The sequence below is a fragment of the Amblyomma americanum genome, chromosome 3 (genome assembly GCF_052857255.1).
Source record: "Amblyomma americanum isolate KBUSLIRL-KWMA chromosome 3, ASM5285725v1, whole genome shotgun sequence".
NCBI lineage: Eukaryota > Metazoa > Arthropoda > Arachnida > Ixodida > Ixodidae > Amblyomma > Amblyomma americanum.
The window spans coordinates 213,269,177-213,285,341 of record NC_135499.1 but is presented as its reverse complement, the minus strand read 5'-3'; the positions used below and the strand labels follow the sequence as shown (position 1 = coordinate 213,285,341).

The following is a 16,165-nucleotide window of genomic DNA, read 5'->3' as shown; positions in this document are numbered from 1 at the left end:
ACTAGTACCAGAGAATGCTCTGAGGCTGCACCTTGACGCATGACGTGTGCTGGCCCTAGTGTTAAAGGGGCACTGAATCCTTGCCAGGTTGATGCTTGTCTTGCAGCTAAATATACGTTTATTGGTGAGGAAATTTGATTTAAATATTGAACTTTTTTTCCTCCCACGGTGTTCAAACCCATAACGGCTAGACTGAAAGGACTCTGTGTTCATCATTGAAGTGAATGGTGGTGTAGGGGGTAAGCTAACTATGCCTCGGTGACCTGCGACAGCAATCTTGATGCCACCGCAGTTTGCTTGTGAAAACAGCTGGTGGTGTCTGCACCTGTATTTCATTTTTTGACCACCTCTAGCTTACAGGGGCTCTTTTTTTCCAGTGGAAGTTGAGTCTTTGTCATTAGACCGGGTTATAGGTCTATCAATGCCGACGTCCCATCGCATGACTGGGAGGATGTAATTGCTGCACTTTTTTGTGCCATCCTGAAGACCTCCTCGTTATTCATCCATACATCAAAGCGGGGCGGTAACTGCATTCTGAGCAAATCACCTTGTGCCACTTGCTAAAGTCTATCTGTTTTATTTAATATCTGTTTTATTTCATTTCCACGTGCTTTAGTCAGCGTGCCCTTAAAAAAGACTGCCTGCTGATCGCAAGGTGCAAACCTGCTTTGGAATGTGCGTGAAGGGCATCTCATTAAGTTTAATTAAGACATGAGCTGAGCTTGACTTGATTATTTGCTCTGATGTGATTCACACACATTCTAAATTTTAATGGAGCGGTGGATTTGGAGAGTGGTTTTCATCATCGTTCAGATACATAACCATATAGTTCTGCGGACTCACTGGAGTGGGCTCAGTCAGGCTCGCATTCTGGTCATGATCTCACTGCTGAGTGTGTTCTGACTCGCATTCAGATCATGATCATAGTTGTGAGTGAGTCTGAACTCTATAATTCAGATCATATGATCTAAGTCGTGAGTCCGGGCTCAAGTGAAGGATCATGGTCTGCGTTTTTGTGACGACGGTGGGCACTTACTATTTTTTCCTCCTCGTTTGCTGACAGCGAAGAGGAAGAAATATTTACTGCCGTGACAAAGCTATGACGCTTGAGGGCGAGGCGGTTTGGCGATGCCCGTGGCCGATCGAAGAAGAGGATTTCATGGAAGCGAGGAGACGGCGTTTTCCTTCCCTTTTACGCGGATTCGGTAATGAGCCGCATGAGGATGTGCCGGAATTAATCTTTGACTGAGTCCCACCATGTCGCTGCGTAGAGTCCCGTCAAACACCTAGGTCAACTCGGGGGCTTCAGTGAGCCTATGTATGCCTTGAGTCGAAACGATTGCATGGTCCTGAGTGAGTCGTTGGATGAGATGAGTGAGCCCAAATGAGCCATTAGTCGAAGTGAGCGAGTCGGAATTAGTCGTCATCATAATCAGCCTCACTACTACTGCAGGGTATAAGCCTCACCCATATCTCTCCCAATTAACCCTGTTCTGTGTCATCATCATCATCAGCTGCCCAACTACGCTTACTGCAGGACAAAGGCCTTTCCCATATCTAACCCTGTCCTGTGCCATCATCATCAGCAGCCCGACTATGCTCACTGCAGGACAAAGGCCTTTCCTATATCTCTCTAACCCTGTCCAGTGCCGTCAGCAGCAGCCTGACTGCGCCCACTGCAGGACAAAGGCCTTTCCCCTGCAAGCTTCTTAGTCTCATCTGCCCACCTAACTTTTGGCCGCTCCCTATGTTTGCTTCCCATCACTTATCTTGCCTTCGCATTGCACGCACTGCTCAAGCCCATTTCTTCTAATTTCGACTAGGAAATCATTAACTCGCCCTTTTCTCTGACCAACTCTGCTCTTTTCCTGTGTCTTAACGTTACACCCACCATTTTCCTTTCCACGGCTGGCTGTTTTGTCCTCAATTTAAGTTGAACCCATTTCGTTAGCCTCCACGTAAGTTTTCTACCCCACAGGTGAGTATCGGTAAGGTACAGCATTTGTATGCTTTTCTCTTGAGGGATATTGGTAAACTTCCATTCATGATCTGAGAGAACCTGCCAAATGCTCTACGCCCCATTGCTATTCTCCTAGTTATTTCACTCTCGTAGTCCGGATCTGCGGTCACTACCTGCTGCTATGAGTAGACTTAGTCCCTTAACACTTCTAGGGCCTCGCTTCCAATCGCAAACTGCTGTTCCCTTCAGGAACTGTTGAACGTTACTTTAGTTTCGTCCATATTAAATTTTAGACCCACTGTGCTGCTTTGCCTGTCGAAGACATTGACGCATGCTTTGAAATTAATTTATCCTCTGAGAGACTTAACAAGGCAATGTTATCTGCGAATCGCATATAGTTATAAGGAATGAGTGAGTGAGGCGAGATGGGTCGTGAGTTGTACTTAGTGGCTGGCCCCGTATAATTCATGAGTTGGTGAGTTTAAGCGAGTTGTGAGCCTAAATGAGTCTGAGTTCATCAGTTGGAATGAGCCCGGGCCTGCGTGAGTCTCAGTTTGTGTGAGCCCCTATGTTGACCAAACCTCTGTGAGTGAGTACTTGTTATATTGCAGAGGTATGGACATAGCATTTGCACCAGGTTCGCTATATTGACTTCATGTCTTTGACGGAGGCTGAGGGGTCCATCAGGCGCTCCTCCAGGTCCTTTAATTCATGGTATACATGGAGTTGTGGTGGTTGAGAATAATGCCGCCGTTGGCCCATAGCCATACATAACTTCACCAGCGAAAGAACGGGAACACCAGGAGGAGAAGGACACAGGATGGGCAGGAAAGAAAGAATAGTTGCAAACCTCGTAAGGCATTTTAAATGCTATTTCTTTATAACGAAAGGGCAGTTTAAGTGCGCTGGAACTGCCAGTTCTCCTCTGCTTGCAGGAGAAGGTAAGGGAAACCCAATCTTAGCTTACTTGAGACAACATTGTAGAGCCATTAGCAGATTCAAAGCACTGAGCCTCATTTAAATGTACACGTTTGCACCGGCACGTATGTTGTCTCTTGGAGTCTTCGCAGCTAGTCGGTCGGTATTTTCTGGTATAAACATGGCCATTGCTGTGACGCCCTCGTGTGACGACTATATTTGGTCAGCAGCCGTTGTCGGCAGCATCAGACGCAGTAAAGTTTAGCAAACCATACTGAAAGAATCCGTTGCACCTCTTTCTGGTACGGGCCTGATAAAAACGAGTTAGCCGATGTTTCCGCTTCCCCCTCTAATTCTTTTATTGGCTACAAAAAGGCAACTACAAAGGAGTGCTGCTCCTTACAGCGCATCGCTGGACAGTTTTTATATTCTGATATGGAAGGCGCTGAAAGAAAGAAAAAGAAACAGTTGTAGCATATTACGGGCGCTGAAAAGCGAGTAACATCGCTGATGTGTGGCAAGAGGCCTGAACTGGACATTTTGATAGCGCAGCAAGCATATGCGCACCATTGCAGATTTATATATAATGTATGCATTTCTAGTAATATAATATGGTGACAAAAGCACCAATATCTTTCAAGTACATCAACGTGGCTAACATTCGTCTTACGTGCTGATCTGTTACTTTAGTCATAACCATTATCTTAAGCCAAATTTTAGGCAAGCAGAAGTTGCAAGGTAGGTCCAGTATAAAGTTGCGCAGCAATAAAAATGGGTTTGTCCTCACCAGGCTCGTTTTTAACTTCTAGTGCCGTAAGTAGTTCGACAATTAGTCAACCATTAGCACAGAATTCCATATTAACATTCTCCTGTAAAGCGTGCTGCTCCACAAAAATACCTACCTATATTGCGGCAAAGCAACTAAGTGCTCGCGTGTACAGGCTGGACCATTCTTAGCTGGAACACTGGATCTCGTGGTTCAGTGGCTCGCTCAAGTGGTGCTTTGTCAAAGTACCTTGGCCCTGTCACATTGTACGGTCGCACTATCTGCACGAGGCGCCCGCTTCTGGCACTGCGCGATCTACGTAACGACGCACTCAAGTGTTCCACCTGTGTGTGGTCAATCCTGTACGTTTTAATGTACTAGCAGTGCAAGTCAGCGCAGAAAATCGTGGTGCGTTTTGGAGGTCTATGAATGGCTCTGTAATCGAGACAACCTTGTAGCTCAATGCTCACTGCCTGGTCTATTGCTTTCATTTGTCTTAGAGCTTTCATAACTTCAATCTGCATTATTTAAAACACTTCAATTGCAAGAAATTGTAGAGAACACAATTAATCATTCTTCATAGTGCCAGAGGTAGCTCTAAATCGCTAAATAAGAAATCTATCAGCGCGGATATGGCAGCAAAAAAATAAAAAATTTGCATGAGCGACCTGATGAAATCGGGAGCACGGGTGATGACGTGCTCGAACTCCGTGAAGGAGAGCTTCCCGTCGTCGTCCATGTCGGCTTCCTCGAGCACCTTGTCGACCACGATCTGAACTTCGTCGGGCGTCAGTTCGGACCTCGTCAGCGCTATCGTCGCCTTCTCGATGTCGCCTGGCCCCAACATCTGGTCCTCGTCGTAGTCTGCGCGTCGTATGCGCGCTGAAGGGGCTTGTCGACACTTTGCGAGTAGTTTTAACCGACCAGAAAATACAGGGACAACAAAATTCAAAGAAATTTCGCATGCACTGTCTGTACATATTGAAAGCGAGAGGAAGAGAAGGAAAATGCCCAATACTTTCTAAGCCTCTGTGCGAGCCCTTATAAGGCATATATCTTGGTTGTGCATACTTCGCTCCCAAGGGCAAGCTTTAGCTCGGGTAAACAGCATGGCTTCATTTTTGGAACAAATAAACTAATAACAAATTATATCAAAAGGCATTTGTTGTCCAGAGATTTAGATGATATTTGTCGCATAAAAGGAAAATTTTTAGCTATTACTCCGCCACGAAGAGATGCCAGGAATCTGCAGACTACAGAAGTTTGGACATCTAAAGCGCACGAAATTTTAATTTCATATTTCACTGTAGATTTTGCGCAGATGGCAAAAATTGCAGATTTTTACACAAGTTGCGCGAGTTTTGCAAAAATTCTACCATTTAAGTAATGCCATGACATAGAATCAGGTTTAAAGCGTCAATTTCTCTCGGTTTAATACTATGAGAGTTGTAGTTCGGTCATTTATTGTACTTGGTTTTCTTGCGTAAGTGAATATTCGTGAGAGCGAAATTTCGATGCTTTTAAATTTGCTGTTTCATACGAATTCCCACAATAAAAATGAGGGCCTCATTTAACGTTCTGCTTCCCGGCACACACACCATATTTTGCTTTGCTCTAATATGCGCAATACAAAACTAGTGCTTCGTGGATGGCGACCGAAGCATTTTCTTGTTTGTTTTTTTCCATTTTCAGACAAGAGCCGCCGAGGTAAGCCTTCTTATGATTTGAGTGTGACCAGAAAGGAGTGAAATCGAAGCCAGATATATCGAACTTGAAGGGGTTGCGAAATGTTTAGTTGTATCAATAATTCGATGTGTTAAATGGCAATAGATAAGCTTATCTCTAACCTAGAAGCAAGGATACATTGCGTCCACGCTAGTTGCAGTGACGTGTCCCCCGTTGGCGTGCTGGCAGCGCACTGCTGACAGCGGACGGTGCTTTGGAACTATCCACTCCCTATCATATTATGTCTAATCCTGCGACCAGTGCACTATAAATAGAACAATCACTCATTAAAATTAAGGTACAGTTGGTTTTCACAACGCCTTCTGCAGCGGAGCACGCCACGCGATAGCCTTGGCTAGGCTTTAGTTAGGTTGATTTCATAGCATGGCAGCATTTCGGCGCAGAAGCTGAGTACAAAAGACCAAAGGCCACCTTCGCGTACACCCCACGTTCACCTCGTCACACGGGTTCATAGCGCTTCCAGCAGGGGCTGAAGGCCGCGCCGCTGACCCGTCTGCGCGCTCGTAAAGTAAACAAAGTCCGATTAGGAGAAGTGCCTTTTGAGGGACGCGGCGTGCCGTTCGGTATACCGAAAGACCGTCGAAATTGCAGCTCGGTAGACTGCGTGACTTTCCTGTACATTTACAGAGGATTTTCAAGGGAATAATCCGTGTGTTTTACATATCCAATAATTCTGAATATCCGGGTTCCATATATCCGGGCTCGACTGTAACGGTTTTGTCTAGTGCACTTGTCACAAGTTCCTTGCATAGCCTAGTGCAACAGAGCGATTCCATTGAGCGAACAAGGATAGAGAAATGAGGGCTCATTACAATATGCGTATTACGAATGAAGCCCTATAGTCACTGAAGTCAAGGAAAATAGTGGAGAATGTTGTTTTTTCTTTTTTTGATCAGTGATGGTGGTTGATTAAAGTGGGAAATTAGCAGCGTAATATTTACTTAGATGTAAGTTAATTCTTGCGTCTAAAGAATTATTACTCTACTCGTTTACCATCTTTGATCAACATCACAAAAAAAAAACGAAAGAAACATTCCCTTATGCTTCCCTTGGTTTCAATGACTTTTTTCTTGTTTCACGCGTAGAGCGATCCCGCGGCACTTTAGGGAGCTTATTTTAAAGCGCCTGTGATAGTGTTCTTGATCTGACCTTGCAAACACCAAATGTACTTTTGATGATTTATTCGTGGCTGCTGTAGCCGCGGTGGCTCAGTGGTTATGGCACTCGGCTGCTGACCCAAAAGACGCGGGTTCGATCCCGGCAGCGGTGGTTGAATTTCGATGGAGGCGAGATTCTAGAGGCCCGCGTACTGTGCGATGTGAGTGCACGTTGAAGAACCCCAGGTGGTCGAAATTTCCGTAGCTCTTCACTACGGCGTCCCTCATAGCCTGAGCCGCTTTGGGACGTTAAACTCCCATAAACAATGAACCATAAACCACAAACATATTCGTGGCAGCTCGGCGTACGTGGAGGCGTGTAGTGGACCGTTTTCTACAGCTTATAGAACGAGCTTTCGGATATGTCATTCCTCTCGCTGAGTGTAGGCAAGGACAATGACACGTACACGCACTCACCGTAGATGCGGAAAGCGTAGAAGACCTTGACGTCACGCGGCGAGGGCTCGCTGAACACTGACAGCATGTCCAGGAAGTCGTCGAAGGTCATGTTTCCGCTTCCATCGTGCGAGAACACCTTGCAGATTCGCTCCTTGAAGGGATTCTCCTGCAACGCGCGCCGCCATTGCGGGTGACAGTATACAAGAATCGCTTGTAAAGCGCATGGCTGAAGCCGCTTTCACATCAAGGGCTTGTACGAAACTAACAATACTGCCTTTACCGCTCTACTGTTTCTTCTCCCTTTCTAATTCGCCCCTTTTTTCCTTTCGCGCACGCTAAGAGACACACCGGTCTTGTCTATCTGAGCTCTGGGCTGAGGTGTTTAGTTCTTCTGCCCTTATCTACATTGTGTAGAGACCACCGGTATTGTGTAGAGCGGCCGAGCGGTGCGATCTCCAAGACAAAAATTAGTCGCTGCTGGATTCGAGGTAAGCCGATTGATTGATTGATTGATTGATTGATTGATTGATTGATTGATTGATTGATTGATTTTAACTTCCCGTCAAGCTGTTTGCGTCGCTTTAGTTTACAAGTTTTTGTAGCCCCACTAGCGCGCAAGCCATGTATCTGGAAGCCAGTACCTACAGCCAAATATCGCTTTTGCTTCTTTCACTCCCTCCTTTATCCCTTCCCTTACGGCACGATTCAGGTGTCCGCCGATATATGAGATAGACACTGCGCCATTTACTTTCCCCAAAACCAACAATTATTATTATTATCCGGAGTTCTCGGGTTCGAACCCGACAGCGGCGGCCGCGTTTCGATGGAGGCGAAACGCAAAGGCGCCCGTGGGCTGTGCGATGTCAGTGCACGTTAAAGATCCCCAGGTGGTCGAAATTATTCCGGAGCCCTCCACTATGGCACCTCTTTCTTCCTTTCTTCTCTCAGTCCCTCCTTTGTCTTCCCTTACGGCGCGATTCAGGTGTCCGCCGATATGTGAGACAGATACTGCGCCATCCCCCCCCCCCCCCCCCCACCACAAAAAAAATAAGTTTCAAATTTTCAAGACCCCCTCCCCGCTTCTTTAACAAGACAGCATGCTCGGCGCAGTACGAGGTGCTCCAGATTGGTGCGCAAAGTACCTTTAGTTCAGGCATCTTCTCGATCTTCTCCATAGGCACGGCGATGGTGTGCGCCTCATTCCCCGTCATGACGATGGGCACCCGCTGGCTGTCCAGTTCTCTGAACCGCTTCTGCACCCTGCGATCATTTGGCAGTCCATGCGGCACTTTGGGATCAAGCGTTCTTTGTGAGGCGGGAATTCCTCACGCTTGACCTGCACTCTTTGCAGCAATAAAGTGGCTGCACGTACTGTATTCGCGACTTACAAACATGGCGACCTCTGTGACATGGATGCAGACCAATAAGGACGCGTTTCCGCACACGCGATGTCTACACTACCGCGTGTTCAGACCCTGTGAGTATCTAGGTGCAACATCCGCATGTTTTATAGAATGCCTGCGTTCTATGTTAGTCGCCGAGTAAGCGTCATCGCTTGACTGATAAAAAGCTCAAGATATGCTGGCCTCTTACCTGAGTATCTCCTTTCTTGTAAAAAAGGTGCAGTCCTTGGTTGCCGCAGCAATTGTGAAGGGAGGAAAGAGGGCTTAAGGTGACATCTGCTGAAATGGTTTGGTCATATTTTCCCGAAAACGCCGCTTCTGAGGCACACTTTATTGTAAAAGAAAAATACACCCCGATACGGAGGGGAATCATGCCTTTTTCAAACTAGTGATCTGCGCTACTGTCCTGTGTAATTTTCACAGTTCAGAAGCGTTCGGGCCGGTGTTGCGTAATGGCACGTCGGCCGAGGAATCTCCGGAATCGAGAGAGAAAAGAGCTACTGAAATAAGCACTAATATCACGAGAATTGCAGAAGCCAGCGTAATTTGTTGGAAACAAATACGTTAGTACAAGTGCGCGCAAAGTCGTTGTTTTCTAGTTTTCACCTCCAGTTGTTCGTCCGTGAAATTGGCGACCTTGTTGCCCGGGCCACCGGGAGAAAGTGCTTGCGAAATGTAACGTTCTTATTTGTCAAGCGCACCTAAATTATTAGTTACCGTTCCGGTTCTTTTCTGAAGCACACTGCAGCTTCCAGCTTGCGAACAGCTTTGGTGTTCTTATTAAAATGACCGTTCTTGTCTCGGTTTTGTTCACTTGTCCTTTGTAGGCTTTGTGGAAGCCTTTTCCGATGAACACAACATGTGAAGGTTAAGTTAATTCCTTTCCTGATACAGCTGTGTGTTTGCTTTTTTCTTTTTCCAAATAGTGAGTGTTCGAACGAGAGAATGAGTTCAGAATCGAGGTGCGGTTAAATTAAGAGCTTTATGGTTCTTTTCCCTCCGTACTGCGGTCGTGAGCAGACGGCTTGCTGTATGCGCTTTCAATTGCAGTATTCTCCCACTCTCCTTGATCATTTGCATTTGAAACAACACGAAGGAGTCGAAAAACATCTCAAAGCTGTCTGTATGATTGGCTGCGATACCGGTAAAACGCATTAAAGAGACGAACACGGAGGGGAAACTGAACAGACGACGAAGACTGGACTTACAAGTGCCATTTGACATTTGTAAGTCCAGCCTTCGCCATGCGTTCTCTTTTCGCCTCTTGCCCGCTATATTTTATTTTTGTCGGCTGTTATCCAAGTTCCACCAACTAGCCTAGATCTCTCTCCTACAGCGCAAGGAGAAGGGAATAGGAGAAGTGCTAGCCCCCGCGCCTTCCTTCCTCTTCTGCGGTCGTCTGTTTAAAGCACTTCACCGCTTTTTAGTTCATATGAACCACGCGTCTAATCCGCCCACAAATTAAGTTTGGCCGTAGTTTTCCTTTCGCGGGTTGTCGAGATCCGGAAATCGTGATGCCTTGAACACCCCACAGCGACCTTACTCACCTGGTAATCCTCCAGCTGTTCGTCTGTAAAAGTGACCACTTTGTTGCCCATGCCACCGGCAGGAAGTGCTTGCGAAACCTGGTCTTCTTATTCGTCACAGTTACAGCGCTGTGTCCCCAACGGCGGCTCGGCTCGGCGTGCTCGTTCGCGCAGAGCAGCCCTGCATTCTGAAATGAGCCGCGGCCCCACCGGTCCTGGCTCGACAACGGCCGCGCCCAATCCCCTCCGAGGCGTGGTCGTCGCTGTAGCAGGTGTTCTTCTTTTCCTGCCTCCCTCTCGAGTACGAGCCTCCCTCAATGGCTGCTGTGCTCTTCCTTCTCGCTCAAGGTCACTTATCTCTGCCGTCGCTATTTAGTGACTCTGAATGAGCTAGTGCGTCGTAAGCGTAGGACGTATATGCATCAAAAGAGGCGTCTTTATTGAGTCCACAAAAAGACGCTTTCTTGAAATTGCCGTTTCGTTTGGTCCGAGCTTTCACCTCGGCGTAGCTGATGCGCTAAAACTGGCAAGTGCATGGCTAGTTCACATAGCGCAATGCTCTGAACGCTCGGTTGTTCAAGTGAAAGATGAAAGTTTCTTTGCGATCAGGTAAAGTAGTGCACTGAAAAAACTTAAAGCAGGAGAGGACACTCCTGCTTTAGCCGATGCAGCCAGTGTCAGCTGACTGGGTAGCGAGGCAATGCAGGAAATTTTGTCCATAATAACACGTCAACATGTTCTGTTTTCTTTCATATCCTTTATGATGATTTAGCTGTGAACACAGTCTAGTCGCCTCTAGTTCTGAGAAGCCGACCACTACACTGGCTTCTGTTTTTGGAGAGCTGGAAAAGCTGTACTGACGCACCAAAACCACGAAAGTCGGCAAAATATGGAAGCAACAACTATAGGAGTGCTCCTGGGGCCCCAACGGCGACGCCGAAGCACAAAACAGCAGTAAACCCCGAAACACCGGCGAGACCCAGAAGCACTGATAAGAGGGTTTATGTGTCTGTCGTTGTTTATGTTCCGTTCTGTGTTTGCTATGGCAGTGCACGAAAGACTCGCCCAAGCTTCCCTGCGCAGTCGCTGTTCGGAGGCATAGCAGCAATGTACGCCAATCTTCCGGCCATCTCTGCAATAGCGGTCGGTCACTATAAGCTGTTTGATAGAGCACAACCCCCGTTGCTTCGTAGATAACCTTTATTATTTCCGTTTTTAAGCAAAAGTAATGGCTATATACACGACTAAGAACCTGAACACCTTTCGTTACACTTTGCTTTTTATTCTTTCTACATCGTAAAAAAATTAACCAACCTTGACATAACCCAAAATCACGCTCTGACGTAAATTCAAGTTTGTTCAACGTCAGCGCTCGAGGTTGGACGTTCTTTCGAGCTCAAGCAGCGTAACAACAACAGCGGTCTATGCAGTTGTGACGCTGACGTGACACCATCGTTGTTTGTGTGCCAGAAGGTAAGTTGACCGCCGTATATAACGCGCGTCCGCTTCAAAGGTAATCGATGTTGAACAGCTAGGAGGCGTGTCCACTGGCCAAGAACCTCCAGGGCTGGGACTTACGGTTGTGCCTTCCCATGATCAATTACTTGATCGTGCTGCTCGAATGGCTTGTAGGCGAAAGGTCGCAGCAGGGGAAACAATTCGTGTTAGTGGCTCATGTGGATTCTTGATTTCAGGACCCTTGTCCTGGAAGCCGTCGATATCGGCGATACGATTTGTTCCATTATCATTTTCTCTAGTTTTTGCGGAAGGAGCATTGGATCGGGGTGAAGTGCGTGACAGGTCAATTTCTGCGCAGCAAACGCAAATTCTATATTTGCTGATTCATGAAGTTTTAAATTGCTGTTGGACTGAGGCCGTCCCTGTACCTAGCAGTCCCTGTTCCTACATGAGGTGCGACATAGACGGAATTCCAAAGTACGCTGTTTGGAACGCTAATTGGGCTAGTTTGAATGAGGCAAATTAAGCTGAACAGGGCTCATGCAAATCGAACTTAACTTCGAGCTTAGTTTTCTTGGTCTCTGTGCGCTAATATGAGTAGACCAACTAAACAGGTGAACTCAGCAGGACCCGATACCCTTGCATCAACTACGAAGTTTCAGTGATAGTTGTCGAGCTTTGATTTGTAGCCGTATGACTTCGCTTGGGTGGATGTTAATGAGCAATTACTCAAACCTACTCCACTCTGGAGGATTCCCCTAAAGATTGCGCTAACACCTTTGCATTGCTAGTTTCAGCGGCGAAGAATGAGCAGTAGAATTGCGCAGCGCTCGTGATAAACGGGAGGCGCACAAAACGTGTTTTTTTTTCGGTGAGTCTCAGTGACGGCAAAGGGGGCGTCGTCACTTGGTAAACCGCGCACTGCCGATGCGATGGTCGCGGCGAGGGCTTGATAGCACGTGCTTCCACCCTGGACAGGGCTTGCTAGGTGACGTCCCAGCTGCATGTAAGTACAACCAAGGCGCCCAGTGGCTACCGTCGGCGGGAATTGTCCCAAGAACATTGACGTGCTGCACTAAACGGCGGCCGTAACCAGCACAAGGTCGGTATACGCCTCGTTCCGCGGTCAGGGCTGTCCCACGTTTCATTATGAGACGACATCCTTTGTGTAGGCGGATCCAGTGTAGTGTCTCGATTCGCTCGGAATAAACCGGTGTCACATTCTTTTGCATGTAGCGCCACTCGACGGGCGAGTCCAGGCTATAAATCCCACTCAGCTAAGAAGGGCTAGCCTTGAACTTCAAGCCAACAATGGTGTTAATACCAGCCGTGGTTCTCGCTGCTGTACAGTGTTCCTGTCTACTGCTGTACTGTCCGGTGCGACATATGCGACGACACAGTGCTGACACCGCAGACGCGTGCGATACACACACGCACTTACATATATGTACGCAAAGGCACGCACACGAACTCACTCACACATGCGATTACACAAGCGCGAACATTATATACACACATACGCTCACACATGCACTTCGCACACGTTCACTCACACACACTCGCTGAAATACACACTTACAGATATACACGCAAACACACAGGCACGTTCACTCTCACATGCACTCACACACACGCTCACTCAAACACGCACTTACACATATGAACGCGAACACGCAAGCGCGCTCACTCTAACATGCACTTGCACATATGAACGCGAACACACACGCTATCAGTCACACATGCGCTTACACGCATGCTCCCTCTCACACACTCATACACGCACTTACACATACATGTATGCATATGAACACACACACATGCACTTACACGCACTCTCAAACACAGACAAACGCACACGCGCGCACGCACAGAAGGGAGTGGCCGTCAGGACCCCGCCGGTGAATGATGCACGGCCTGGCTCGCGGTCGGCGGCTCGTTTCTGCGGGCCGCATCGATCGCCGAGGCACCGAAATCTGGCGAAAGAGGGGCGCGGTCGACCCTGCACCACTGCGCGGCCGCCGACGGGATTAGCAGCGCCAGCAGCACGTGGGCGTCGCTTCTCCCGCGGCGTAGCTCTGTGCCCTGAGACAGCTCGCTCTCTCCACGGGGACGCTATTCGTAGCTTCACGCTGCGGTGGCGCGAGCCTGACTTTGAATACGTGATCGTCAGCTGCCTGGCCGTACATGTATTCGTGCACTGACGAATTGCCCTTGTACTTCATTGAGATGAGGCCGCGAGATGACGGGGGGGGGGGGGGGGGGGGGGAGAGAGACAAGTGACCCGACTTTGCAGAATTCCGAAAAACGACGCCGAAAGACGAATACTGACGCTCCTGTTACTCTTTACGGAGGAGGATCTGTCAAGTGCTCGCATTGACGTAGTCGCAAACCGAGGAAATATGGGCTGATGCTAAAAATTTAGGGAGGCACTTTGTTGACTAAAGTGCGGTGAGGTGAAACCCTTTAGCACGGTGTTGCTGCTTGTGTCATTGATGTGCGGTTAAGATGTTGATGAAGTACGAAATTGTTTGTGAATCTTAAATACTGTAGACACTGGAGGGTGTTTTGGAGGCATCCCTCTGATTCAACGCCTTTCCGCAAACACTCTCCAGCGTACTAGACAAGAACTGCATATGCATTGGCAGGAAATAGCGTAGTCGTTACCACGCTCGGCTGCGAAACGGAAGGATATTGGTTCGAATCCCATCACGCACAGATTTTTATCGAGTTGCTGAAGAGCATAACGGACGGACGGACAGGCTCGTGGCCGCGAGTATAAGCCATTAAAGGCTTCCGCCTTAATACAGCGGCATAAACGCGACAGACATCCCACAACCAGAATTAACACTCCCAGACCCCTACCCAAGGTTACTGAACACTTCGTGTGGCATCAGCATTTCGCACCAACCCAACTGTCACTGAAATTCACATCACCGCAAGTGTAGAAGTCCGGTCACTTTTCGTTCATTCCGTAATGGTCGCACGTCGGCGGAAATACATAGGACACAGTGACACCACTTGCCATCGACGAGATGAGAATGAAGCCCGCTGCAAATTCCTGCATACGGAAAAGCATGTCAGACTTATTTAGGATATATTGAAAGAAAAGATGCACTACCTCGGAGTTCGTTCCTTCCACTTCACATTTTATGCCATACAAACTTCTAGGAACGTGCAGGCTTAATTGCTGTTAATGGTGCCTCATTTTCGCAGAATTCCTGCATTTGTATTTCAGAACGAAAGCTCTACTCCTCCCGTACAAAGCTGAAGATCATGTGGCTATGAAATTTCACCTTCAAACCAGGAGGAAGGTCTTCCTTTCTTCTTTCACTCCCTCCTTTATCCCTTCCCTTACGGCGCGGTTCGGGTGTCCAAGGATATATGAGACAGGTACTGCGCCATTTCCTTTCCCCCAAAACCAATTATTATTAACCAGAAGGAGCAGAGGCTTGGCTCTGATGTCGTTCCACGTGACTCGTCACGCCTCGGCACAGCTGCGGGCGTTGAGCCGACGGCGTTCTCTCGCCTCGCCACAGCTGCGTATGCGGAGCCGGCGGCACTCTCGCAACTGTCGGAAATCTCGTGACGCGCCGTTCGCCATATGAAAGCGTGTGACGTCCGCTTATCTTCGCACAAAGCAAAGGATGAACAGCATGCCGGAACTAGTGCTTCGACTATGTAGCATCGCTCTGATGATCTTTATGATATCGAAAGATGTCAGATTGGATAATCATGCTTAGCAGAGCTTTCGCTCGTCCTACTAGGTTCAGTCGGGTTGAATCGCAGCTTTTTTTTTTTGTTTACAGAAGCACCACGTGCTTTAATCGAACGGCCAACGGTACCAGAGCACCTGACTTTTCACTGTTAAGTGAGCAGCATTTTTTATTTTGCTGCATTGCACCCCATCGCTGTATTTGCGACCTGGTACATTTTCACCACCCACATCATCTGTAGTACGCGCGCTCGCCCTTGCACGCTTGATCCCTCCCTCCCACCTTGTTTACTCTGTATCTTGCTCACCCTGAAGCTCGCTCGCTCGCTCGCTCACTCGCTCACTCGCTCACTCACTCACTCACTCACTCACTCACTCACTCACTCACTCACTCACTCACTCACTCACTCACTCACTCACTCACTCACTCACTCACTCACTCTCCCCTCCTAGGTCAGCCACCCGCTTGTTTACTTCTCCGGCAGTTCTTGAACTGCAACGGTTTCTCCAAGTGCAAAAACCTCATTTGTGGGTCAGCGCCATTTCCGTGCCTGCACCGTCCCCGTCGCCCTTGCAACACTTGCCTTCAGATTGATTAATCGATTCACCATGCGCGCGCGTTCGAGCTCACTTACACGGTCACTCGCTCGTCCCTCGGAGAACGTGTTTTCTCATAGCGCGTAAACACTGCTCGAAAGCGCTGTCCTTTTCATTCTGATTTTCTTCACCGGCGCGCTGTGACAGTAGACAGTATTGAAATGATTAATCGATTCGCCATGCGCGCGATATCACCTCGTAACGGCCGTATCGCAACCATATCGTTGCTGGCTGCTTCCGTCGGCTGCGGAAGTTGGCCACAGCTGCTGCTGTTGCCGCGCCGCTGCCTCAGTGGAGCAAAGAATACTCGCACGGCGACGCGCTGCTTGCGCGCTTAGCTTTCACACAAACAGGATGATTGACGCTTTGTAGTCTCGAAAAGATTGCTGGAGACGCAGTAGGAACACGTTATTGTTTACCCCAGAAAAGTTTAAAGTATTAATCACTGCCGCTATAATGAGCATCATATCCAATAAGATTACGTCCGGTACGAAACAAAATCCTCTCCTATTGATCCCCATTT

The 16,165-nt window shown here is 48.1% G+C and overlaps 1 protein-coding gene across 1 annotated transcript; it reads right to left on the bottom strand.

The window, feature by feature from the left end:
- Window positions 1–3,194: 3,194 nt before the first annotated feature.
- Window positions 3,195–10,073, bottom strand: Cib2 (Calcium and integrin binding family member 2). The gene is made up of 6 exons (XM_077656434.1): window positions 9,897–10,073; window positions 8,540–8,574; window positions 8,089–8,206; window positions 6,965–7,112; window positions 4,313–4,508; window positions 3,195–3,323 (listed from the first exon to the last, which is right to left on the bottom strand). The coding sequence occupies exons 1-6, from the start codon at window positions 9,945–9,947 to the stop codon at window positions 3,302–3,304; spliced, it is 570 nt and encodes a 189-aa protein (XP_077512560.1). The 5' UTR covers window positions 9,948–10,073; the 3' UTR covers window positions 3,195–3,301.
- Between the last annotated feature and the right edge of the window lie 6,092 nt (window positions 10,074–16,165).

What these genes read in the sequence shown, in the direction of transcription:
- Cib2 (XM_077656434.1), bottom strand. Translation starts at nt 9,947, where the DNA reads ATGGGCAACAAAGTGGTCACTTTTACAGACGAACAGCTGGAGGATTAC. An exon ending in ACAAGAAAGGAGATACTCAG is followed by an intron (nt 8,207 to 8,539) that starts GTAAGAGGCCAG and finishes AAATGATCGCAG; the next exon opens with GGTGCAGAAGCGGTTCAGAG. An exon ending in CTACGCTTTCCGCATCTACG is followed by an intron (nt 4,509 to 6,964) that starts GTGAGTGCGTGT and finishes TACGACGCGCAG; the next exon opens with ACTACGACGAGGACCAGATG.